Genomic DNA, 25,177 nt, shown 5'->3' on the forward strand with positions numbered 1-25,177 from the left:
GCATCCCTGGGGGACGGGAAGAGAAGCCGCTTCTGGCTTCCCCCTGCTGTCAAACTCCTACAGCTGTGATGTCCAACCAGTTCTGAAGCAGTAGCCACTCCGGCTACTGCTAATAGTGAACTAGCCACACTCAATTGGCCAAATAGCCACATGTGGCTAGTGTGTTGGACATCATGGTCCTACAGTCTCTGCCTCATTTTCTGTCCCATCTGCCCTAACAGGCCATTCTTCCACTGGACTGTACAAGGGAAGAGGGGTGGGCCCTTCAGCATACCCCCTGCAGGGAGGGACTTCCCCAGCTGGTGTGGAAGTGGGAGAAGAGCCTAGCTCCCAGCCGGCTTTGGGGCGTGGCTGGATTGCATTACATGTGGCTATTCCCAGGGCTGGCCTTACCCACACGCAGAATATGTAGTTGCATAGGAACATTTGGGGCACCACTGGGTCTTGGTGTCCACCCTCCTGCCTCTCCCTGTTCTGTGGCTTTGCTTCCTCCAGAGAGGATCTAATTAACTTACAAGTGAAGACGCCTGCCCGACCGATGAGCGGAAAGAGCCATTCAAGTGGCCATGAAGCCATTTAACAGGCATTTGCCAGCCCCGGGTGCACACTGTCAGCTTCTGAATTTACTGTGATAGACGACAGGACCTTCATTTAAAATTTGCTTTAGAAATATTTCGTTAGTGTGTTGCTGAAGACTATAAAATCTAAACAATCATCGTTCCTCCACCCTGGCTGCCGTTGGGCATAGGGACACCAGTTTAACAGTGCCGCGTAAATCCCAAGGTCGGCCATGGCTGCTACCTGCTTGCCACGGGAAGCACCTTATGAATCAGCAGCCCTAAGGCTGCTCTAACTTGCCCCTGGGCTAGGCAAAGCCTGAGAACACAGGGGCTGTGTCTACCCTGGCGCGATCTCGTGCCAAAGCAGCTGCTCTTGCACAAAAACTTGCTGCCTGTCTACACTGGCCGCGTGTTCTTGCGCAAGTAAACTGACGTTCTAATGTATAAAATCAGGGCTTCTTGCACCAGAACTCTGACACTCCCGCTCAGGAATAAGCCCTCGTGTGCAACAGCTCTTCCAGAAGAGGCTGGGGTAGACAGGCAACGTGAATTTCTTGCGCAAGAAAGCCCTATGGTTAAAATGGCCATCAGAGCTTTCTTGCGCAAGAGAACGTCTACACTGGCATGGATGCTCTTGCGCAAAAGCACATGGCAGTGTAGACACTCTCTTCTGGAAGAGTTTTTGCACAAGAACTCTTCCTCAAAAGAGTTCTTCCGCAAGAAGCTGCCAGTGTAGACGTAGCCAGGCAGTACAGCAGTGGCTTAACACTAGCCTGTTACTAGAGGCTTGAAAGGGTGAGGAGAGGCATCTCTACAAAGATGTTATCATGCTGGCTGTGAGATCAGCAAGGACAGGCATATACCGGGTCACCTCTTGGAGGTGGGAAATTCACACCCCACACAGCCGAACAGAGAGAAGGAGCCTTTTCCGAACACCCTTCGTCTAAAAAGGAGAAGTTTCAGAGGGGTAGCCAAGTTCGTCTGTAACAGGAAAAACTTAAGAAACAACAAACAGGCTGGTAGCACTTTCCAGACTACCAAAACATGTAGATGGGATCATGAGTTTTTTGGGGGCACAGATCGCTTCAGATGACCTGAAGAAGTGGGCTGTGCCCACGAAAGCTCATGATACCATCTGCATGTTTTGGTAATCTGGAAAGTACTACCAGACTATTTGTTGTTTCTTAAGTTTTTCCTAAAAGGGAAAGTTTCCCTTAGGGCTGGGGCCAAGTGGCAGGGTTCTCCCTGCCCCCCCCCCCCCCTCCCCACTGCCCCAGCTTCCTCTCCCCTCTGCTGGCAACTCCAGCGTGTTTCACAGCCTGCCCCGATGATCCTTCCTTTTTCATTGCCAAGAAAAGCAGCGGCCAGTTCCCTCACTGGCCCTGCCGAAGGCGTCTCGTGCAGGAATCTATGCCTTTAAGCCTGCAAATGGGGGATCCCCCATAGTGGAGGCTGCCGGCTGAGCGCTTCAAGGCACTGCAATTACCCCTCTGTCTTCCCCACCATGTGCTGTGGGCTGGGAATGCCTTTACGCACCACCAGTGCACTCCTCCAACCGGAATAAATCCACGCCTGCAGTCTCTAAGCCCATCTTTACCAACCACCTCTACCTGGACCAATCTCAAGAGACCAGCCAGGCAAAACCCACCACGGCCAGCCTCTTCCCCGACGAGCCCCTTTGGCATTACTTTGTAACGAGGGCCATGGCCGTGGGGAGGGCCCACCGGCCATTTTATCAGGTCAGGTCCAGCTTTTGCCCAGTTGAGCCTGATTTTGTGCAATCTGAGGAGACGGTGCCCCCATGCACAGCATGGTGCAAATCTTCCATCTGGGATTCATCCTCCCAGCCCTTCATGTCCAGTTCCTTCTGCCTGTGGATTTAACCCATTACTGGTGATGGGGCAAGTCAGGACCCAGGCAAGAGAGGGCGTCCTTAGGAATTCTGGGTACTGGGGGGGATCTTCGACTGAGGGTAGCCAAGGAGGCAGGACTAGATTTCACAAGGGCCTCCAGCAAGGAAAAAGGAGGAGGCCCTGAGCTCCCCTCCTCCTCCCACTTACAGCAGCCCCTGTGGATCTGTCCCTACCCCCCCACCTGGTGTCCTGCTAGGGAGGGTCTTTCCTCCTCCCCATTCTCCAGAGAAGGTGCTAATCCAGCTGTCCTGCCTGGGCACAGCTCCACCCACCAGCCCAAGTCACAGAGTGGACAGGGGCAGTTGGAGGAGGGGTAGGGTGCCCTCAGTCCCCCTCGGGGCCCACACAGGCGCGGCAGTTGTGGGGCGGCTGCCTCTCATAGCGAACAGAAATCCAGAAAAAGAGCACGCAGGTCACCGTCTGGATCCCAGCCAGGAGGAAGAAGTAATAGTCCATGTGGCAATTGTTAATGTTCCCTGGGGAAACAAGGGGGGGACACCTGTCAGAGCACCCCCTACTGGCACCAGGTGGACCCCCTCACAGTCCGTGTACACCATTTTCTGCCACGTCCCCAGCCCCAGGGACCTATCTGCCCTGGCACAGGTGCCAGAATCCCCAGCATGCAACGCTCCCCCACCTAGCAGTCAGACAGGCCCGGTCTCCACTTTTGGCCTTCATCTCCCAACCTGCCTGGGGCACCCCCTGTTGTCCCCAGGGATACATTCCCCCTTCCCCACCCCGCTTTGGGGCTGCCTCTCTCCCTTCTGCTTCGTATTCGCCCCCGGGGCCTCACACTCACCGAAGTCCTCGGGACAGTGCATCCAGCCGTGCTCTGGCACCGAGAGGAGAGTCAGCAGCCCCGAGCCCAGGAGCGAGCCCACGCCAGAAATGAAGAAAAAGAGCCCCATGATGGCTCCTTGCATGGACTTGGGGGCCTCTGAGTAGGCAAATTCCAGGCCTGGGGGGAGAGCAGGGAGCTCTGAAGGATGCCAGTGTTTCCAGGGCAAACAGTACTGCTTCAAGCCATCCGGGGATGGGCTCAAACAACAGCCTGTTTGCTCACATACCAGCTGAGTGATGAGCCGACCACCCCAACCCAACCCCTAGCCTTGAACCTCTCGGTCCCCTCTCCAGTTACAGCTCAAGCCTTACATTAAGAACATAAGAGCAGCCACACTGGGTCAGACCAAAGATCCATCTATCCTGGTATACTGTCTGCCGACAGTGGCCAATGCCAGATGCCCCAGAGGGCGTGAACAGAATGGAATTACAGTGTGATCCCTCTCCTGTCATCCATTCCCAGCCTCTGACAAACAGAGGCTAGGGGCACCATTCCTACCTATCCTGGCTTAATAGCCATTGATGGACCTATCCTCTGTGAATTTATCTAGTTGTTTTCTGACCCCTGTTAAAGTCCTGGTCTTCGCAACATCCTTTGGCAAGGAGTTCCACAGGTTGACGCTGCACTGCGTGAAGAAAAACTTCCTTTTGTTTGTTTTAGAGCAGCTACCCATTACTTTCATTTGGTGACCCTAGTTCTTGTGTTATGGGAAATAACTTTTCCTTATTCACTTTCTCCACACCAGTCATGATTTTACAGACCTCTATCATAGCCACCCTTAGTTTCCTCTTTTCTAAGCTGAAAAGTCCCGGCCTTGCTAATCTCTCTTCATTCAGCTGCTGTGCCAAACTCCTAATCATTTTTGTTGCCCTTTTCTGAACTGTTTCCAATGCCAATATATCTCTTTTGAGATGAGGCGACCACATCTGTACGCAATATTCAAGATGTGGGCATACCATGGATTTATGAGAGACAATAAGATAGTCTCTGTCCTATTCTCTATCCCTTTTTTAATGATTCCCAACCTTCTGTTTGCTTTTTTGACTGCTGCTGCACGTTACTTAGCTTCCCAAAATTAGAGCCACTCACCTCCTGAACAGATACCACAGCTCTTGCGGCTCTCTGTCCCCATCCAGCATGGCGGGAGGGGCTATTTCTCAACCTGGCTGCAGGTGCTCAGCCTAGCCCCAGCCCTGGTTGCTTCACACCCCACCCGTGCTGCCCTATTGTGAATGGGCTCCATTGGCAGGCAGGACCCAAACCCAGTGCCATTACCTGGAATGCTGGCGAAGATTTCGCTGATGCCAATGAGCAGGTACTGGGGAATCTGCCACCAGATGGGCAGGGAGGCAGCTGTGTATATGTCCTCACCAATATGCTGCTGGATGGTCTGGTTGTTCTTCACAAACTGCAGCCTCTTGGTCTCCAGGACACCTGCCGAGGAGGGGCAGGACGGGTCAATGTGGCATCCCCCACATGTGCTAAGAATGGGACGGTCCCAGCTCTCCATAGGGGAGTCTTTGGCCCCTGATATCAGGGCAGCGTCAGTCTATCAGCCCCCCCCCCCTCTGGGATCCCCCACACTGCCAGTCCGCTCCAGCCTGGCACCAGGTGTTACCTGCCACAATGATAGAGGTGAGACCGAAGAACATGCCCAGAGCCATCCTCTTCAGTGCCGAGGGCAGCAGCTTCCGCCTCACCAGGAACGGGTCAATCACTCGATCCTTCAGCGGGACCAGAACCAGCAGGACCACCACATTGGCTAACAAGAGCCAGGCATCAGGGAACTGAGGAGAGAGAACTGGGTCAGAACCAGCCCCTGGGCTATCAGAACTGGGCACCTGAGATTTAAGGAGAGAGAACTGGGTCAGAACCAGCCCTGGGCTAACACAACCAGGTACCGGGGATCTGAGGAGATTGAACTGGGTCAGAACCAGCCCTGGGCTAACAGAACCAGGTACCGGGGATCTGAGGAGATTGAACTAGGTCAGAACCAGCCCTGGGCTAACAGAACTAGGCATCCCCCTTGAGAAATGACTCTACAGCATCTGAAAGCCCTAACTGTGAACCTCCTCCCTCTCCCAGCCCTGACTGACCCCTGCTTCCTCCTCCCCCCTCCCTGTAGGCTGGTGCTAGGAACGCCACACCCTCTGGCTCTTCCCACCAGACACAGGGTTTACAGCAGGGTTCAGTGACTCTTAGCGCCCCCACTATACACATTGCTCCAGCCCCCCTGCTCCCTTCTGCTGCCCGAGGCCTGAGGAGAAGCGGAAGCAGCTGGGACAGTTTCTGTTCTGTCTCCAGCCAGGCTGGTGACCACAAGCAGCATCACATGCAGCTCAGGCTGGGCGGGTCACAAAGCAGGGATTGTGCTGCTAGGGGAAGCTGGTATCCGGACCTTGCCTCCCTGCCCAGGCTGGGGACATCCCCCTATATGAGTGGGCGGCATCTGGAACAAAGGCGGGGGGGCTTGTAGGTCCGTGCTGGCAGCACTCTGTGGTGGGGGGAGGGTCTGACAATCACAGACCCAGTAGGTCTCCCCGCCCGGCCCCCTGCACTGAGACAGAGCGGAGTCCTACCTAGGCCCATGGTCTCCAACCTTCCAAAGCACAAGATCATGTTTTGAATGTAAGTCAATGCAGGATCTACCTCAAACCCAACTATCCTTAGAATCGCAGGGCTGGAAGAGACCTCAGGAAATCCTCGCGTGCAACCTCCTGCTGAAAGCAGGACTGATCTCAACTTAATCATCCCAGCCAGGGCTTTGTCAAGATGGGGCTTACAATCCACTAGGGATGGAGATTCCACCCTCTCCCTAGGGAACCCATCCCTGTGCTACAACATCCTGCTAGTAAAACAGTTTTTTCCTAATATCCCACCTAGACCTCCCCCACTGCAACTGGAGACCAGTGCGCCTTGTTCTGTCATCCATCACTACTGAGAACAGCCTCTCTCCATCCTCTTTGGAACCCCCTTCAGGAAGTTGAAGGCTGCTATCAAATCCCCCCTCGCTCTTCTCTTCTGCAGACTAAAGAAACCCAAATCCCTCAAGTCTCCCCTCATAAGTCATGTGCTCCAGCCCCCTAATCATTTTGGTTGCCCTCGGCTGGACCCTCTCCAATGCATCCACATCCCTTCTATAGTGGGGGCCTCAGAATTGGTCACAATACTCCAGATATGGCCTCACCAGAGCCAGATAAAGGGGAATAATCACTTCCCTAGAGCTGCCGGCAGTCCTCCTTGCTCCACCCCCGTCCCCTCCCCTTCTCCGAGGCCCTGCTCTGCTCACTCTGTGGAGATAGAGCGCAGGGCAGGGGGAAGGGGACATCTCAGCATCCCCCTCCCCAGTCTGTCTCCACATGCACACTCTGCACAAGCAGCTCCTGGGGGGCAGCTCCTAGATCCCAGTCCTAGACCCAGACCACTGACCTAGACCGTCCCTGACAGATGTTTGTCTAGCTTGTTCTTCAAAACCTCCAGTCCTGGAAACTCCCCAGCCAGGGCTGTCCCTAGGAGGGTGCGGGGCCCAGGCCACATGTACCCTCATCCCAGGCCCTGCCCCTGCTCCTGCTGTGCCTCCACCAGCCCGACCCCCACTCCCCTCCTTCCCCAAAGCCCCTGACCCCTCCTCCCCTGAGCAATGCTGACAGCCAGCAAGGTGGAGCGGAGCTGGGCCCTCACCGCGTAGCTGCTGCCTGTGCTGTTGTGCTGGAAGATGTTGGGGATGAAGAGGTGCAGGCCTTGCAGATAGTAAGTCGACTGCATCTGAAATGTAACGTGGAGGGGGTCAATGTGGGGCCCAGATCTGAGGGACAGCCTTTCCCCCATCACACCTCTTGGGGCTTCTCCCCCGTGAACTCACCCCCCTCCCCCCACCAGGGGGCACGGTTCCTCCCCCACTCCTTGAAGTTGGTGTCATTATCTGCCACCCCCACTGCCTGCCATGGTGCCCCGGGGAGCTGATCCCCTCTCCTGCCCCCTGAAGTAGGGCAGAGATGCCCAGCAGGAGGGGATGGGCTGAACCCCCGACATCCCACCCCAGGGAACTCTGCCAACCCTTACCCAGGACTGGGGGACTGGTGTGGGGCCCTGGGAGAGGGGGAATGGGTCCTACCAACAGCCAATGGCCACTGTTTTTAAGCAGTGCCCCAGCCCCCGAGAGAGGGGGCGGACCCGCGAGGAAGGAAATGAAGAGGGACTCTTTGGAAGGTGTGACGCTGGAGGGAAGGTGGGGGAGACGTTAGGACCTTGGGAGTGTCGGTTTTATAGAAGCTGTGCCCGACGGGCCATGTCAGAGCTCTGCAAAAAATAGCATCCCCGGGCAAAGATGCTGAGCTCATGTATCTGGGTGTGGTTTGGGCTACGGCTGTGCCCATCTGTGTGTATTACAAACGGGTGCTGTGTGGCCGGAGGGCGCCCACAGTCCGGTGATACATGGCCTAGTCTGCTTGGTGGCCCTTCAGCTACTCATGACCCCCTGGCTACGTCTAGACTGGCATGATTTTCCGGAAATGCTTTTAACAGAAAAGTTTTCCATTAAAAGCATTTTCGGAACAGAGCGTCTAGATTGGCACGGATGCTTTTCCGCAAAAGCACTTTTTGCGGAAAAGCGTCCGTGCCAATCTAGATGTGCTTTTCCGCAAAAAAGTCCCGATTGCCATTTTCGTGATCGGGGCTTTTTTGCGGAAAACAAATCTGAGCTGTCTACACTGGCCCTTTTGTGCAAAAGGGCTTTTGCCCAAATGGGAGCAACATAGTATTTCCGCAAGAACACTGACAATCTTACATGAGATCGTCAGTGCTTTTGCGGAAATTCAAGCGGCCAGTGTAGACAGCTGGCAAGTTTTTCCGGAAAAGCGGCTGATTTTCCGGAAAAACTGGCCAGTCTAGACACAGCCCCTGAGAGAAGGCCAGGGCTGCGCCTTATGACTCAGCAAGGCATGGAGGGGCATGCCGAGGGGCAGAACTCTAAGGTGGGGTAGGGGAACTTTCGGCCCGCTCAGGGCTCACTCTCCCCCAGTGCCAGCTTCCCACTGCAGGGGTGGGGGAGAGCTGCGAGCTTTGCAAAGCAAGCCAGGGCCGGATCTGGCTCATGGGTTCTGCCCGGCCCAGGGGAGGAAGTGCTCTGGGCAGACACCGCCCCTGTTGCTCCTATGGGCTGGGAATTGATAGTGGCAGGGAGCGCAAAGACACCTGCACCCTCCCCCCCAGCTGTGCCAGGTAAGAACCTAAAAATGGCCGTACTGGGTCAGACCAAAGGTCCATCTAGCCCAGTATCCTGTCTGCCCACAGTGGCCAGCACCAGGTGCCCCAGAGGTGGTGGACTGAAGACAATGATCAAGCGATTTGTCTCCTGCCATCCTTCTCCAGCCTCTGACAAACAGAGGCCAGGGACATCATTCCTACCCCTGGCTAATAGCCTTTTATGGACCTAACCTCCATGAAATGATCTAGCTTCTCTTTAAACTCTGTTATAGTTCTAGCCTTCACAGCCTCCTCTGGCAAGGAGTTCCACAGGTTGAGAGTAGGTGCCCCATTCCTGCTCCCTTCCTTCCAGACCCTCCCACCCCGTTCCTGCACCCTCTCTCCCAGCGAGACTAGGGATGTGAATGGTTAACCGGTTAACTCCCCCCACCTCAGCTCATTCCTGCACCCTCCCTCCCGCCCAGACCCTGTACCTCCACCCCAGCTCGTTCCTGCACCCTCCCTGAGCCTTGGCACCCCCCCCCCCCCCATGGAGCTGGAGCTTGAGGGGCGTGAGGCGACTGTCTTTTTTTCCCTGCTTCTCAGTTGGGGGCCACGTCAGTGAGGTGGGTTTTTTGTGGGTTTGTTTGTGGTTGGTTGGTTGGTTGTGTTAGGGACAAAGGAAGTGGAAGCCACCTGGCAACGGAATATAAAAGACAGCTGCATCTTCTCCATCTTGTTTTCATTCCTGCTTCTTACCTCTGGAGGCACGTTTCTATAAATGAAGCTCTGAACAATAGACCAAATGACCCATCCAGTGTTCCAGGGAGGACTTTCAAGCCAGCAGATTCACCAGTACTGCTAAGAACCTGATGGCCTTTGAAGTTTTTGCACGAATGTGACTGCTTTGCCATTTAACAAGCTCTCTTCTTGTTCTCTCTTCATAATACGCCTTTCCTTTTAGACACTAAAGGATTGGCTGGCAACATGGTATTTTGGGCCCAAGGCTACTGGGGCCTGGTAAAGCGGCTGGCCCTTTGTACAAGTGAGCAGAGTTTTAAAATCACGTCTCACTGTACAGGACCTAGGTGCTGACTGGGAGCCAGAGAACTGCCATGCAATAAAAGGGGCTGGGTGATTTCTTTTTTGCTTTTTGATAACCAGTGTAGAGGATGAGAAGCACCGTTTGGGAAGATTAATATCAGTGTTATCCATCAGCCTTGGGAGCAGGGCCGACTTATCCATTAAGCACAGTGCCTAGGGCCTACGATACTTTTAGGGGCCCACGAAAATGTTTTAATTTCTTTTAAAATCAGAAGGAAAAAAATGAACTTTTAGGGTCGAAGAAAATGTTTTAAATTTTTTCTCACAGCAGAAAAAAATGAAACTTTTAGGGCCCACGAAAATCTATTAAATTTTGCCTAAAACAGAAAAAAAATAAAATGTTGAAGTATTTAAAGTGATATCAAAAATAATTTTAATATTGATATTGTTATGGTGGGAGGGGCCCCCAAAGGCAAAAGTGCCTAAGGCCCACGAAAGTCATAATGCGGCCCTGCTTGGAAGTGCCTGCTCCTCCTTTGCAGCCTCCCCTGACCTTGGTATTGCCAGTAAGGACTGCCCCAGGAACCACGGAGTTCCAGAAGGGGTCCCTGTCCCAGGCCAGGTGGCTAGCCCTTTAAGGGGAAATGAGTCTCAGAGCCACCTGGAACATGGCTTACGCCCCAATCCAGGTGGGGAAAGTCAAGTTGGGCCATGTGACTCCTCTGGGCTACATAAAGCTGGGTAGGGCAGCAGAAGGTTGCTGGACTATGCCTGCATCTTGAATTATTGTATACAGATGTGGTTGCTTCATCTCAAAATAAAGATATCTTAGTATTGGAGGAAGTTTAGAAAAGGGCAATAAAAATGATGAGGGGTTTGGAATGGGTCTGTCACGTTGCCGAATTGGAGGGAAGCAGCCAGATCGCTGCTGCACCCCTAGGTGGGGGTGTTGGCCCCAGAAATCTATATGAAAGGGAGCCATGTGGGGTATTGAATGGGAGTTTGTTGTTTTCTGATCCTGTGTACACTGTTTATGTGAGTATATAATGTCTGTGTGTGTAGATCTGTAATCTGTGTAGAAACTGAAGATTTCCCTGCATGTGGTTAAGCATTGGGCAGGGCCGAGCCTGTGGAGCCTGTGGACATGCTAATTACCTGTGGAACAATGGTTCTCAATGGGCCAAAGACACACCCAAAGAGTGGGGGCTGTCCTGAGAGCAGCCAGCAGGGAACACAGAGAGGCTGAGGACCAGGTGACCTGCTACATACTAGAAGAGGCCAGGAAGGAGTATAAAGAGGCCATGTGGTCGATGCCATTTGGTTCTCAGCTCAGCACTTCATCCCAGAGGCAGCACTGCAGGGATTGAAGAGCCCGGAAGACCTGTGAACCCATCCTGATCGTAGGATGTGCAATAAGAACTTTTAAACCAGCAGCTGCAACATCTCTGCTAGAGCCTGCATTGAGAACTGGGAGATTCGGTGCATGTAACGTACTGTACTTTAATAACCTCACTCTCAGGCTTTTCTTTCTTGTAATAATAAACCTTTAGATATACATTCTAAAGGATTGGCCCAGTGTGATTTGTGGGCAAGGTTCAGAGGGTAAATTGACCAGGGATCTGTGGCTGGTTTCTTGGAACCGGACAGAACTTGTTTGGGGTAGGTGGGATTGGGTGCTAGGACCCCCCACCTGTGTATAGGCCCGGGGCCATCTGGGGCATGGATATTGCTGGGGTGTCAGAGGGGTTTTGCTCGGGAGGCTTCAGGCAGGCAGCTGAAGCGCTCTGTGAGACTGGTTTGTGGCCTATTTGGAGAGGTCACCAGTCAGGGGGGGCTGTAAGGAGCCCCGGATTTGAGCAATTCGCCCTGAGCGGATGCCCTCAGCTGTGCCCAGACACGGCCCGGTCCGTCACAGGGTCCCATATGAGGAGAGATTAAAAAGACTGGGACATTTCATCTTAGAAAAGAGGAGACTGAGGGGCGATATGACAGAGGTCTATAAAATCAGTATTGGTGTGGAGAAAGTGAATAAGGAAAAGTTATTTACTTGTTCCCATAAGAACTAGGGGCCACCAAATGACAATAGATAGCAGGTTTTAAGCAAACAAAAAGAAGTTTGTCTTCATGCAACACAGTCAACCTGTGGAACTCCTTGCCAGAGGATGTTGCAAAGACCAGGAGTTTTAATAGGGTTCCAAAAGAACTAGATAAATTTATGGTTGGCCCATCAATGGCTATTAGCCAGGATGGGTAGGAAAGGTGTCCCTAGCCTTTGTCAGAGGCTGCGAATGGGTGACAGTGGAGGTATCATTTGATAATTGCCTGTTCTGTTCGTTCCCTCTAAGGCATCTGCCATTGGCCACAGGATACTGGGCTAGATGGACCTTTGGTCTGACCTGGTATGGCCGTTCTTATGCTAACAGGGGCTGGACAAGAGAGTAGTAGATCAGTCAAGCCCTGTGCAGATACAACTTTGTATCTGCAGCCACATCCACATCTGTATCTGCAAAACTGAACCATGGATATCTGCATTCACATCTGTGGATTTGCAGGGCTCTACAGACAGGGAGATGAGCTGCTGGCTTCTCGGAGCCAGAGACAGGACAACTCAGGGAGAGCCCAGGCACTTCTTACGGGGGGAAGGATAACCTTAGGCTGGGGGAGGGGAGAGGACAGTTGTTTGCTGAAGAGCAGACTCAGACCAACAGGACTGGGAGCAGCTGCCGGGGCTGAGGAGCTGTGGGACACACTCGAGGGACTGTTCTGCGTTGTTCATGGGATGAAGCCAGCCTCAAGCAAGGAGGGGCAACGTTCCGAGGAAGCTTTTGTGGATTATTTTTGGCACAGCGAGGCTGAGCCGGCTCTGGCCAGGACGGGGTACCCTGGAGGCAGCGCTCCTGTTTGCAGCCCCCACCACCCTTGGGTCAGAGAGTCTCACTAGCGTTGACAGTACTCACCCCCAACTCCAAGCTCCGTGAAGACAGCCAATACCGACCCCACTGCCAGCCCCCTCTGTGCATCAACGCCCCCAGTGTAGCTGCTCTGCCGGCTCCCTACCTGGAAGTAGACCATCCAGTAGGGAATGAAGGTCAGTAGCACCGGCAGGATCTTGGCCATCACCTGGAAGTTGGCAAGATCCTCCTCTGGCGAAGGGGCCCAGGGCTGCGATTTGCCATCGGGGAGGACATCCGGGTCCTGGGTTTCCGACTGGAGAGGGCCCAGCCTGCCGCGAAGGGAGAGAGCACAGATGGCATGAGGAGGCAAGCGCAGCATGGCCGAGAGGGGCTGGGGGCGGCTGGTCTCCACCCTACCTGGTGCGTCGCGCTCGGCCGTGGCACCTGCCCCGGAAGGCCAGCCTGAGCATGGTGGAGACCTGGCTGCCCGTGGGGGGCTTGGTGATGAAGGTGGGGGCAGCCACGAGGAAGACGAGGAGGGCCAGGATCACGCAGGCGGTGGGGATGGTGTAACCGATGAGGAAGTCGATGTTCTGCTGGATGAAGGCCACCACGAGCAGCGCGATCACCGCCCCGATGTTAATGCTCCAGTAGAACCAGTTGAAAAAGCGCCGTGTGGCGTCGCGGCCACGGTCAGTCACCTGCCGGGACGCAAGGCAGCGAAGCGTAAGCCGGGCCCTCCCCCGCTAGTGCCGGTTGGGACTCATCCCCTGCCCCCCTCCCGTGGGAAGAGGGGGAGAGGGCCCAAAGGACATGGGAAAAGGGGGGAATTAACCCTTTATGGGTTGTGAGGAAGGAAAGTCGACATCCCTGGCAGGGGTGGCCTCCCATCTCTCCTGCTCTTTGGGGAGTCAAGCAGACCCTCGGCCTGGCAGGGGAGCACTCACCCCCCAGGCCCACCTCAGGGGCTGCCCCCCACAGGAAGTGCCAGGCCACCCTGAGCCACAAACATAAAGAGGAGGGAAACTCATCTCCCCTCCTCCCCCATCCTTAACCTAGACGCAGCCTCCCTCCTTCCTGTCCTCCCCTCCCTGCTCCCTCCGCCCTTCAGTCCTCCCCCATCTCCATTTCCTCGGGACCGGAAAAAAAAACCCCTTCCCCCAGTTAGACCCCTCACCTTCCACACTGCGGGGGTGGGGAGACAGAGGATTATTCCCTTGTGCTTGGGGAGGCAAGATCAACCCAAGGGAGGTCCTACCTACCCCCAGCCAGGCCTGGGAGTTCTGGCTTGTTCCTGGAGTCGAGGGTGGTAGAGAGGGGACTTTATCCCCATCCTCCTCTGGGGGTGGAGGTAGAGAGAAACAGCCCCCCCCCCCCCGCATGATAGGGAAAGGCCCCCTCATTCGTGGGCAAGTGTTAGCGTGTGTGCACACAGGTGGGGTGGCATGTGCCTGTTTCCACATGTGCACTTCTGCATGCATGGGCGTGCACGCACCCGTGTGCTTGCCCAGGAGAGTGTCAGTGTTTGCACTTGCTTGTGTGGCTGCGTTTGTGCAAGCAGGGGTGGGCCCGATGTCGTTACATGGGCGTGCGCGGGGATACAATGGGCAAGCTTGGCTGTGGGTGCCCGGTTGCATGCAGAGGCTGTGCACATGCAATTGAATGCATTGCCTGTGCGTGCACGCTCATGCATGCGTGTGCAATGTTAACCCTTTGGGGGCTAGCCAGGGCGAGGGGGATCTCTTTGGGCGCTTGCTGGACGTACTGCTCTCCGGCTCGCTGACCCCGGCGGCGTGCAGGGGAGGGCATGCCTGTTACCTGATCAGCGCCGAAAGGGGTGAGGTTGGCTTTGACGGAGCTGATGCCCAGGGCCAGCAGCAGCAGGCCGGTGTACATCAGGGGGGCGCAGTACTGTCCGGGCGCAGACTGCTGGCACTGACCGCTCTGGTTCTGGCAGGACTTCTGCAAGTCGTAGGTTGGCATCTCCCCGCAGAAGAAAAGCCGCCCGTCCGAGGAGGCCGTGGCGGGCAGCAGGCAGGCCGACGCCACGTAGAGCAGGAAGCTCAGCACGATGGTCCAGTAGCGGCCCAGGTAGACGTCGGCCAGCCAGCCCCCCACGGGCGAGAGCAGGTAGGAGGCGCCCAAGAAGAGGAGGGTGGCCCGCGAAGCCTGCGACCCCCCCCAGTTGAAGTTGCTGCTGTTGAGGTAAAGGACGAGGTTGGAGACGATGCCGAAGAAAGCCGCCCGCTCCAGGATCTCCACCAGCAGCACGGCCGCGCAGGCTGCCTTCCGGCCCTTGAAGGCGGCCCATAAACCCCCAGCTGGGGCCCCCTCCTGCCGCAGCAGGGGCTGGCGCTCCTCTTGGGCAGCATTGCGGGCCATGCACCACCCTGCCTGGGCTCCGCACGGGTCTCTCCTGCTCCCCCGGCCTTCTCCGCCTGTGCTCCGTCTGTCTGCCTGCCCTGCTCCGTCTGACGGGGGGGCTAGGCCTTCCCTTCCCACCCGCTGTCTGGCTTTCTCTCTGCCCTGGCAGACTCTATCTCACCCTTCCTGGGCGTGTTTTCTCTGCGCTCTCAGGCCAGCTCCTACTTCCCCATTTCACGGCTGAACAGAGATATCATATGACACCTCACTGCCCAGAAATGAAACTTCCATCCCTTGGGTTCCCCATTCCCAGGGGATTGCTGCCCCGCCCTCCGAGGGACACGCCTCTTCACGCTTTTCCAAGCCCTCCTCAAACTTTCCCTTTCTCCGGACTTCACACAGGAGGGTTCTCTCTGGGCAGCCATCACACCTCACACTTCTTATCAGTGGCTCTCCACAGTGCTTTGCAAAGGCCCTCACTGTCATTAGCCCCAGATAGAGAAACTGAGGCACGCTAGGGTAAAGTGACTCGTCCAAGGTCACCCTGCAGCACAGTCTTGAACAGCTGGGTCTTGACCCCACCTCTCTCCCATGAGTCCCAGTCCAGTGCTCTATCCACTAGGCAGCACTGCTGCCCCCTCCCACAGTATCTGGCCTTCTTAAAGCCAGGAGGAGTGGAAGCAGAGGGGCTACTGTCCAGGGACAGGGCCTCCCATCACAACCATGAATCACTCATTGTGGGGGAGAGACATTAAACTCCTTTTACAAAAAACCCACCAGCGTTCGGTAGCAAAGGACATTCAGGCAAACAGGAAACAATCGCTCATTCTAGTAGCTCTTGCCCAAGAGACGTTCTCACCAAACACGAACGGGTGCAAGGACCGAGCTCCCAATGAGAGGCATTTAGCCCATAACCCCACCAAGCCACACCCAGGGGGAGGAGCCAGAGAATAGAAGACAAGCCAATTAATTCATAAGAGTTTTCAAGCTAAGAGGGGCCTGGTCTGACCCACTGCAGCACAGAGGCCAAAAAACTTTCATCGTGACCAAAGCGCCTTCCAGCATCTCACTTTGGCTATGTCTACACTGCGGGAGTTTTCCGGGATCCCAGAAAACCCCACTGTGTCCAGGAACACGTTTGCTCTTCCGATTTTTTTTGCAGAAGAGCAAACGCACTCTTTCAGGGAGCCCTGTATTCCTCGTTTCACGAGCAATAAGGGCTCCTTCAAAAGAGGAGGCTTTTCCGCCATTTGGCACCATCTAGACAGGGCCAAATGGCGGAAAAGCCTCTTCCAGAAGAACAATTGGAAAAAGCTACCAAATTGTAGAGCTCAATTTGCGTAGCTTTTTCCGATAAAACCCAATAGTGTGAGGGCTGCCAGGTGTCCGGTTTTGAACTGGACAGTCCAGTATTTGAGCTTTCTGTTCAGGAAACAAATTAAGAAAATAGAAATGAGAAAATATCAATGTCCGGTATTTTCTAAATAAGATGGGATGTAGATGGTGATGTCATGGCAAGGGTATCCGGTATTTCTGTTGAAACCATCTGGCAAACCCTAGCCTTTGTCTGGTTCCAGCTTCCAGACGCTGGGTTTTGTTCCGCCATTTTATGGGAAGTAGAAACCCCTTCAGCCCCCAGGGTTTCCTCCCCTCAAGCGTCCTACTGCCTCATAGTCCCACTCCGATGCAGCACTGAGATTTGGAAGCAGAAGGAGAAGCCATCCTGACAATGCCCATCGGCTTTGTGGGGCGGGGAGGAAATATTTGGGGCAATCCCTGACCTATTCTGCAGTCTAACCCCAGGCCCTCGTCTGAGAAGGGACCATGGAGGAGGTCTCCAAGCTTACCACCGGTAAGCGGTGTGTGACTCCGTGTGTGCGCCACTTGCCCCCGTGTGAGGCCGGATCTGGCTCATTGCTGATCTGAGCGGCACTGTGCGCCCATGCCAAGGAGTTTGGGCCTCTCCCCCTCCCAGCCCAGGTACACGGGCTGCGCTTAGCCACTTCCCACCGCGGAGCTAGAGAGGCAGGCCGCAAATGACTCCAGCTCCACCCGCTCACTGGCCACAGCCTCGGAGAAGGAGCAGAAACGGTGCTGCAGAGGCGTGTGCCTGCGGGACAACCCCTCTCGGAGCGTGGGACACGGTCTGTCCCCATCGCACCGAGGCAGTTCTGGAACTGCGGATGAGCCTTTTCTAATGGGATTTCTGCCCCGCGTGCTGCTCGGCCCCTCGCGGCTGTGAGCATGGCCATGCAGCTCTCACAAAGGCCCTTTCCAGCCTTCTGCCCATATGGCAGGTATGGGCAAGATCCTGTCCAGGAGCCAGATCCGGCCCATCAGATGTTTCAGTGTGGCCCACCCCCACAGGACCCACAGGCGGGGAGCAGCCCCAGGGCTCAGAGCAGCTGGCTGATCCATCTGCCTCATTGTGCTGGAGGGATGGGGAAGCTTCGTGCTCTGCGAACCCCCTCCACCCAAACTCCCTCTCAGACCCCGCTCCCTGTCCTGCACCCCTGCCCAGAGCTCCCTTCTGCACCCAACCTCCATCCCAGAACCTGCACCCCTCCATAGAAAAGTGCAGCCCTTGACCACTTACCTAAATTTTGGCGTGGCCCTGCCCCCATCAAAAATTATTGCCCACCCCTGCCCTATGGCATTTGCAAATCAAGTGGCTCTCCAAAGCCCTTAATTTTCACATCAGAAAGGGCCTCTCCTCCCTCCTTCCTTTCCCACCCCACGGCCCAGTGCCCCCCGCTGTGCCAACACACAGGAGACTCCCTCCGCCATTTTGGATCAGGGCAGAGAGCCCTCTGTGCTATCTCCGGCCAGTGCCAGCTGCTTCAAAAAGGCCAGGACCTCCACTGCTGGCGGTTGTAGGGCCACTGCCTTCCCAGCCCCCATTAACTTATGCCCAGAAGCAAGAAGCCTGAAAGCAGGCCCTTTGTGGCTGCACATCAGCACGGGCCCCCAGAAGTCAGCGCTTGTTGATGGGCATCAATTGAGAATCGGGCCCTTGTCGTTTTTTTTTTTTGAAGTCGTTCCAACTCTAAGCTCTCCCATCCTGCCTGAGTCCCTCTGCCCCCCATGGGTAAATAGTGCTGCCACAGCCCCCTGTCACCGGCAAAATGCCAGCAACGTTGTCCGTCCCCGGCTGACAGCGTGCCTCAGGAAAGCTCACTCTCCACATTACTCCCAGTTGGTTTGTATGGCAACACAGTCATGTGGATTGACATCTGGCAGACAGCTCTTCCTGGGAGCTGTTATCTCTGGCGCTGATATTTCAGCAACAGCTGCTGTGAAAAATGTCCCTCTCTCCTCCCCAAAGTTTCTATTACAGTTTGTGATTTCTCCTCCGGATGCTGCATCTTACGGAGCATGGCATGACGTCTTCTCCAGTTTGGTTCAAGAAGGGCAGGTATTTGGGCCAATAGTGTGAAAAAGACATTGTCATCCCCTGCTGCTTATTGGAGGTGCTACAATGGGGCAGAGTGAAGGTGACTGGTACAGAATGCCTATCCCAGTCCCTGGACAGAGGTGGCCACAAACAACATGCTAGATTCTGTCCAGGATCTCAGCCCCAAACCCAGGACGTGGTGCCCATGGAGCAGCTCTGCCCACGACGTGATGCTAGATAAAGAGAGGAAGGCAAACAGCAAACACTCCTGCAGATTGCCAAGCTAGGAGGGGAGGAGTTACCTAGCTGGATCAGAGCCAATGTCCATCAAATCCATTGTCCTGTTGAAGAGCACCAGCCCCAGAGCTTCTGGGGAAGGTGAAAGAACCCTGCATGAGGGTCAATTTGCTCCCAAACAGGGCTTCCGCTGGTCTTACTACAGATCGATTTATACCTTGGAACATGAAACATGCCCCTGCCAATGGCTTTGCTATCACTAATTACAATAGCCCCGGAAGTGCTTGAGTGCCACATAAACATCCAGTCCCGTCTGGACGCTTGTTAGATTCTGAACCTCAGCAACATGCATGCTCGCTGCACGTTGTATGGGAAAGTATGTCCTTTCACAGGCTTTGGATCTTCCCCCTTCATCTAGTGCCTCCTTGTTCTTATGCTAGGAGGCAAGGAGAGCAAAAGCACCAGACCGACCCTGTCTAGACGAGTCATGAGTTGGTAGGCGGGTATCACGTCCCCTTTCGAGTGCTCGGCCTGTAGGTTCCTACGGTCTGATCCTGCACCACTGGCATTTAGCAACTGACCTCAGTGGGCTTGACGTAGGTTTACAAGGCAGACTAGGTCACCCCTCTGGGGACCTACCCCGTCACACTTCAGCTGAACATGATGGAACCACGGGGGAGTGTGAGTTTCAGATTCTCCCCCACCCACCTCTTGTGCCCGGACGGCAGCAGTTCTCAGTCTGTGACAGCCCAGCTAGGGCACCTTTGGTTTTTAGCACCTGCTGCAAGCGCTAAAGGTTCCCTGGTTCAGTTCCTGGCCGGCGTGCCAGTCAGGAGGGCTGCTATTGCAGTGACATCCTTGAAGTATTCAGAGCCAAAGGCCACTGAGCTCAGTGGGTAGATTCCTGTGACTTCCCTGCCTGGGCTTTGGGCTGAGATGTGGATGTGGTGGCGTGTGCACCTCGTGCTGGCAACGATCGGGTTCATGGGCACTCAGGTAGCCAATCTGGCTGCACCTGGAGGGAAGCTGGGGGAATTCTGTCGAGTGGAGGAAAGCGAGTCTTTGACACACTGAGCCTGGGGAGAGGCCGACAGGAGGCTGGCTGCCAGGGAGGAAGCCCTGTGTGATGGTACTCACTGCAGGAGCAAGTGAGAACACTGCAGAGCCTGGGAAGAGAGTGCAGCAGAGCCGGGCTGAGAGAGGCCTGGAGATTGGCTCAGCTAGGAAGAAGCCCAGGGAAGAAGCAGCTGGCTTGAGGGAGCGGAGCTGAGCTGCTTGCTCCAGGGACCCAGGCCGGCACCCAGAGTCCAAGCAGGGCCTGAGTTCTCCCAGGGCGGTGGGGCGGGTGGAGTGAAAGCCCCTGACACAAGGGGTGTGACCACTGGCAAGTGGGAGACCTGGCAGGGGGCTGCTGGTGATGGTTTTGTTGGGCTCTCTGTTACCCCAGAACGGGTGGGGCTCTAGGTGCCCCGCCGGGCCGCATCCCAGGACACTAATCACCACAGAGCGATGGACAAGGGGTGGCAGAGGAAGAAAGCCTGCTGCACTGAGCCCAGTCCTTGTGTAGGCTACGGAGATGAGCGACCCTCCGGAGGTCGATCTTCTAGCGTTGGATTTAGCGGATCTAGTGTAGACCCCCAAATGGAACACTGAGGGCAGCCCCCACCGGCGTCGTGTCCTCCTCGTTCTGTAAGGGGCACAGGAAGCTGGCGGGGCTGTGTGCTCCGTCGGCCTCCCACAATGTACATGCTGTGGCAGCTCAGCTTAAGATAAGCCGAATCCAGCTACATATTTTGCATAGTTGGATGGCGAACCTTATGCCAGCCTGCCTGGTCTAGTGTAGACCAGGCCCTACAGTGTGGCTCCCTATTTCACAGGGCAATGGTAAAGCACCTGGGGCCGGGGTAAGGACTCCCACTGCTCCATGCCTCTCCCAGCTGTGCACGGCAGCCCTGGTGCCCTGGCGTCCCTGTGCCATGTGGGTGAGCCGCCTCGAGAGGGCAGCCCGGTAGAGCTCATTGGAGCGTGTATTTTGATGCCCTCTGAGGCATAGTGTTGGCGGGGGGGGGGAGTGGCTGGATGCCGATGCCCCAGGTGTCTTGCACGTGTGACATTTCAGCAGTTCCCTCCGACACGCCGCTTCGCACACCCCACATCAAGCCCTGGCTAGCCACAGTCAGAGGGGCCTGCAGGAACATCAGAGCCGCCAGCAATGCACTCGGCAGCAGACGGCCCCGGGGGAGAGGAAGGCGCATGGACGCGAGAACTCGGTGCCCCTCGCTCCGCTGGCATGGCCGGCTCAGAACCGCCCGAGAGCCCGGCTGGGGTGTGGAGGAGATGTGGTCCCGGTGGTGCTGACAGCCTGGGGCTAGTCCGGGCGGCGCTGTGACAGGAATGCCAACTCCTGTCAACCGGAGACTGTCAGGTTGCCAACCTGGCTCCCTGCTGGGCCGACCCCACCACCAGCCGTCAGACGTGCCCCTTCAGCACGTCGCCCCAGCAGCCATGGGCTCTACTTCTTGAGGAGCACCCAGCACCAGCTGGCACAAGCGAGACGCCCGCCCGGACGCTGATGTGGTGAAACGGCAGAAGCAGCAAACCCAAGTGCCGGGGCAAGGATCCCTCTAGAGGCTGAACGAGCCATGGCAGGAAGAGCTGCTCTGAGATAAGATGGGGCGTGTGCCTGGAAAGTCAGTTTGCGCACGGGGTCCTTGGGACGCCAGTGCAAATCCTGATATGTGGCCAGGGCCAGGCATCCGGGGAGATCGGGATGTGCGGCCCGAGTGTGGGAATCCCTCAGCATTGAATTGGGGTCCCGACATGGGGCCTAGGGGCGTCCTGGGGCAAACCCTGATGCATGGCCTGCGTGAGGGGTCCTGGGGTGTCCCAGAGCAAATCTGGGTGCTGGGTCCTTGGGGATCCTAGCTGAAATTCTGACACACATTCTGGGGTCTTTGGGAATCCTAGTGCGAACCTGATGCGTGGCCTGCGTGGGGGACCCTGGGTGGATCCTGGTCAGGTGTGGGGGACTCTGAGGATCCAAGGGTCGGCTCCTGACATGCAGCCTACACCCCATTTCCATTAGCTGGTTTTGCTTTCACCTGGCGGCCCATTTTGCTCTCAGGCTTCACTGCACTTTGCAGAAGTGTCAGCCACCGCTCAGCGCCGTGCTGGGGGCTCTCTCCCCACCCCTGTGATGCTGAGTTGGCTTCCTGGAGACTGCAACCACAAGCCAGCAAACAAGAACGAGAGATTGTGTGGGAGCCACACACCAGACAGAGAGCAAGCGAAAGAGCCCGGACTCGGCCCTGGCTTCCCAGCCCGCAATGCGATCGCGCCAGTGACAGCGATGGACGTGCTGTGGGCATCCCTGATGGCTCTTTCCTTGACGGCGCCCAGACAAGGTACCCAGCCCTCCTTCCATCTTCATTCCCTTCTCTCCTGGCCAGGATCCCCATGTGTTTAGCCTCTCAGCTGAGTTCTCCAGCCAAAGCACCATTGTCGGGTCTGGTCCGTCCCCTCAGCTTTCTGCATCATGCATCCTTAGGCCCTCAGCTAAGGTAGGTCTGGAAGCTCAAGTCTTCCCTTCTCTCGCATCATGGGCGCAGTAGGGGAAGGTGGCATCTTCCCTCCCTGCGACCCATGGGCCTCCTCGCTGCTCAGGAGTGAGAGACCTTCTCTGTAGGGGAGAGGGGAGTTTGTTGCCCAAGAGCTAGTCAGATCTTGGCCTCTCACCCTGTTGTGTGGTCACTTCTCACCCCTCATCGCATCTCCCTCTGGTCTCTAAACTGCCGTCAGGTGGGCCTGGGTGTCAGGTGGGTGAGACACGAGGCTCCATCTCCTCTTCTTCACCCACTTCCTCACCCCTCCCCTCCCATGGCACCCTGCAGAGCCAGCCCCCTCTTCCCTTCCTGGCAAACACATCAGCAAGGGCTGGTGTGAGGGAAGGGATCTGGCAGGGGGTGTCCTGTTGCCTCCCACCTGCAGATGTGCTGTCCAGCTGGCTTAACATGCCACCTGCACCTCACCCTTGTGGGGCAGCCAGTTCAGATGAGCTCCTCTCCCCTCACCAAGCCCAGCCCTGGCCCCGCTCCTGGAGGCAGAGCTGGGCTGAGGTGGAATAAGGGGATCGGCCTGGCCCAGGGGGAGGTGAGACTGAATGCAGAGCCGCGCCGGCGAGGCTAGAGGCTTGTGGCTGGGTTAGCGGAGCAGAGGAACAGGCTTGGAGTGGGAATTGCAGGAGAGACATGGCTCTAGAAATGGCTGCTGCTCCCGCGGACAGAGGTGAGGTAGAGAAGTGTTATGTCACCACGGCGGGGGTCTCACCACCAATACCAGGAGCAGCCATTGCTCTTTCTTCTCCAGACACCACCTATGGTTAGGACAGCCTGTGGCGCGATGTAGTGAGAACAAGGCAGCTGAGCGTATTCTCTCGGAGCGGGGGGTGCCCAGTGTACAGCTGATTGCATCAGGGCAGCCCTTCCCGCTCCCCATGCACCGCAGTCCCTTCAGGCTGAGAGGATCAAAGGTTTTCCAGATGAAGGGCCGGATACACAGCTGGTGTAAATCAGCACAGCTAGACCGAAGAGCTGGCACTACTGCCGTTTACACTAGCTGGGGATCTGGCCCCTGATTAATTTGAGGAACCATGCAGAATCATTATTTATCATTCTCCTGGTCTCACAAATGCGTGTGGCGCTTTATACAACCCGGCTCTCCGCCCCAGCCAGCGTATAAACCCTCTTGTTCTGACTAGTATTACCGATTCCCCTATTATTGTGGTATCGTTTGTTTCCTGCATTACTGTGCTAGCTGCCACGGCCTGTTTATTTCTTCATCAGTTCCTTTGCTGCTCGCGGTGGCCTTGTGTGTAATTAGGGGCACAGAGCCCTTTTCCTAGCGCCGTCTCCTCGTGAAGTGATCCGGCCGTGGGGCCCTGGGAAATGTATGTTTATGATGATTTTATGATACATGCTTTTTTTGGTGGGGGAGGGATCTCATTCCATTTCCCAGTGAGATAGTTTGCATGTCACAATTGCCCCCTATCACAACGGCTGCTGGTTGTTCCCCTCATTTAGTAAAGATCCCAGGGTAGGAAAAAAACCTGGACTTCCCAAGCCCGGAACATTAGGGCTGAGCCCTGTTGCTGCTCTCCTGCCCTTACTGAATCTGGGTCACTGATGAATTCGGTCCTGAAGGGTTTGTACATTTAGAACCTTTTCCCAGCACTAAACTCATGATGAGTGAATTAGTATCAATAGCCCGACTTTGCCCCCTGCTTCCTCCAGATTGCCATGTGCAGGCTGAGTTTTTTAATCATTAAGATGGAGACCAGTCAGAAGAAGACAATGCGGGAAATTGTCGCTAGAAGCCAACCCTGTCATTATTTCTTAAATACCCTATAATGGCCTTGTTGATACAGTAAAATCTCAAGGGCCCAGACCCTCTGACAGTGGAACTTGATCTAACTCCATTGAACGTGTTGATTTATACCTGCTAAGAATCAGGCTCAATATTCCGTCTCAGCAAAGCCATTATTGGATATTTAAGAAATAATAACAGGCCTCGGTTTTAGCAACGATTCCTTTATTATTTTCTTCTCATCTGCTTCCTTGAGATCATCTCAGGGTCAGTAGTTTCTTACTATATCGGTCCTATTGACGTGGGTGCACTTAATGAAGGGATCGCAATGTAAACAGGGCACCACTCGTTTAACAAAATCAATACATCAGCAGTCAGTCAACCCATGAAAAGTAAGTTGGATTAATAAGCGCTTGGGGGGGAATATATGTTGTATAAAATGCCAGTGCTGTGGAAATGATTACTGATAATAATACCTGCTCTCTTTCCTCAAATTGTTATTAAACTAAATGTCACATCATGAGATTAACACCGGGAGAGAGGTCCATTTTAGCCACTTGTAGAAAAATCACCTATCCTCTCCTGTCTGTGGATAATTGCTGTTGTCTGGCAAAAGAAGGATCGATCCTCTCTTTTAAATGAGTTTTATATCCCTAACAACATAACATAGCTTTCATGCTAACACTTGGGGCTAGATTTTTTAAAGTATTTAGGCACATAAAAATATAAAGCCTTTTTATATTTTCCTTTAAGTGCTTAGAAACAATGAACAAAATACATATTATAAAACAAAAGCATGTATCTCTATTTTATTATGTGTTGGGTTACTATGGAAAGGATCTTGAATTCTGGAGCATGGGACGTGCATAATACATTTTCTGCACATTTTCTGACTCAAATTAACAGCAGGCTACTATGGAAGCCCCTTGTCTAAAACCTTGAAATCAACAGTTATACCAGGGATCCATTTTGCTTTGACCTGTACATGCAGTAATTTTCTGTTCTTTACGATTGCATGAAGAAATCCTTTACTTTGATACACCCATTGGCGCCATCTTAGCACAAGAGCAAAAATATTTCGCCATCTTATACAGAGGGCGCCAAATGCTGAATGTCTTTCTTGGACTGACAGTTACGGCGAAGGGGGATTAAATCCGAATATCCAGCCCCCCGTCACCAGAGCACCTGCATACTTTCCAGCCATTCATATATTTATTCCCACAGACACCTCAGGGGGAAGTGGGGCTATGCCATTGTACCCATTTTACAGAGAGGGAATTGAGAGTCACAGTGACATTGAGGGACCTCATGAAAATAAGAAACTGGGCCAGGGTTTCCTAAGTCGCAGGCGAGTTCCTAACTACTGGGCCATCCCGACATGGATA

At 54.8% G+C, this 25,177-nt stretch overlaps 2 protein-coding genes across 4 annotated transcripts in view; one reads left to right on the top strand and one right to left on the bottom strand.

Moving 5' to 3' along the window:
- Positions 1-68: 68 nt before the first annotated feature.
- SLC15A3 (solute carrier family 15 member 3) lies at positions 69-15,049 on the bottom strand. The gene is made up of 8 exons (XM_006110321.5): positions 14,255-15,049; positions 12,854-13,137; positions 12,600-12,765; positions 6,996-7,079; positions 4,933-5,101; positions 4,590-4,748; positions 3,273-3,431; positions 69-2,949 (listed from the first exon to the last, which is right to left on the bottom strand). The coding sequence occupies exons 1-8, from the start codon at positions 14,816-14,818 to the stop codon at positions 2,798-2,800; spliced, it is 1,737 nt and encodes a 578-aa protein (XP_006110383.3). The 5' UTR covers positions 14,819-15,049; the 3' UTR covers positions 69-2,797.
- A 5,483-nt stretch (positions 15,050-20,532) lies between these two features.
- CD6 (CD6 molecule) overlaps positions 20,533-25,177 on the top strand; it is a 32,949-nt gene continuing 28,304 nt past the window's right edge. For 2 of the 3 annotated variants that reach the window (XM_075928401.2, XM_075928402.2), the window contains exon 1: positions 20,533-21,835. In XM_075928401.2, coding sequence (XP_075784516.2) covers positions 21,628-21,835 — 208 coding nt within the window. In that variant the 5' untranslated portion in view covers positions 20,533-21,627. The remainder of the gene's footprint in view (positions 21,836-25,177) is intronic. The other variant, XM_075928400.2, reaches the window with a different exon arrangement.

Source organism: Pelodiscus sinensis, chromosome 5 (genome assembly GCF_052426305.1).
Source record: "Pelodiscus sinensis isolate ZL-2025 chromosome 5, ASM5242630v1, whole genome shotgun sequence".
Lineage (NCBI taxonomy): Eukaryota > Metazoa > Chordata > Testudines > Trionychidae > Pelodiscus > Pelodiscus sinensis.

Excerpts from the sequence above, each read along its gene's own strand:
- SLC15A3 (XM_006110321.5), bottom strand. The coding sequence starts at position 14,818 with ATGGCCCGCAATGCTGCCCAAGAGGAGCGCCAGCCCCTGCTGCGGCAG. Across the intron at positions 4,749-4,932 it reads CACCTCTATCATTGTGGCAG|GTGTCCTGGAGACCAAGAGG; the intron begins GTAACACCTGGT and ends CCTCCTCGGCAG. Across the intron at positions 2,950-3,272 it reads GCACTGTCCCGAGGACTTCG|GGAACATTAACAATTGCCAC; the intron begins GTGAGTGTGAGG and ends TTGTTTCCCCAG.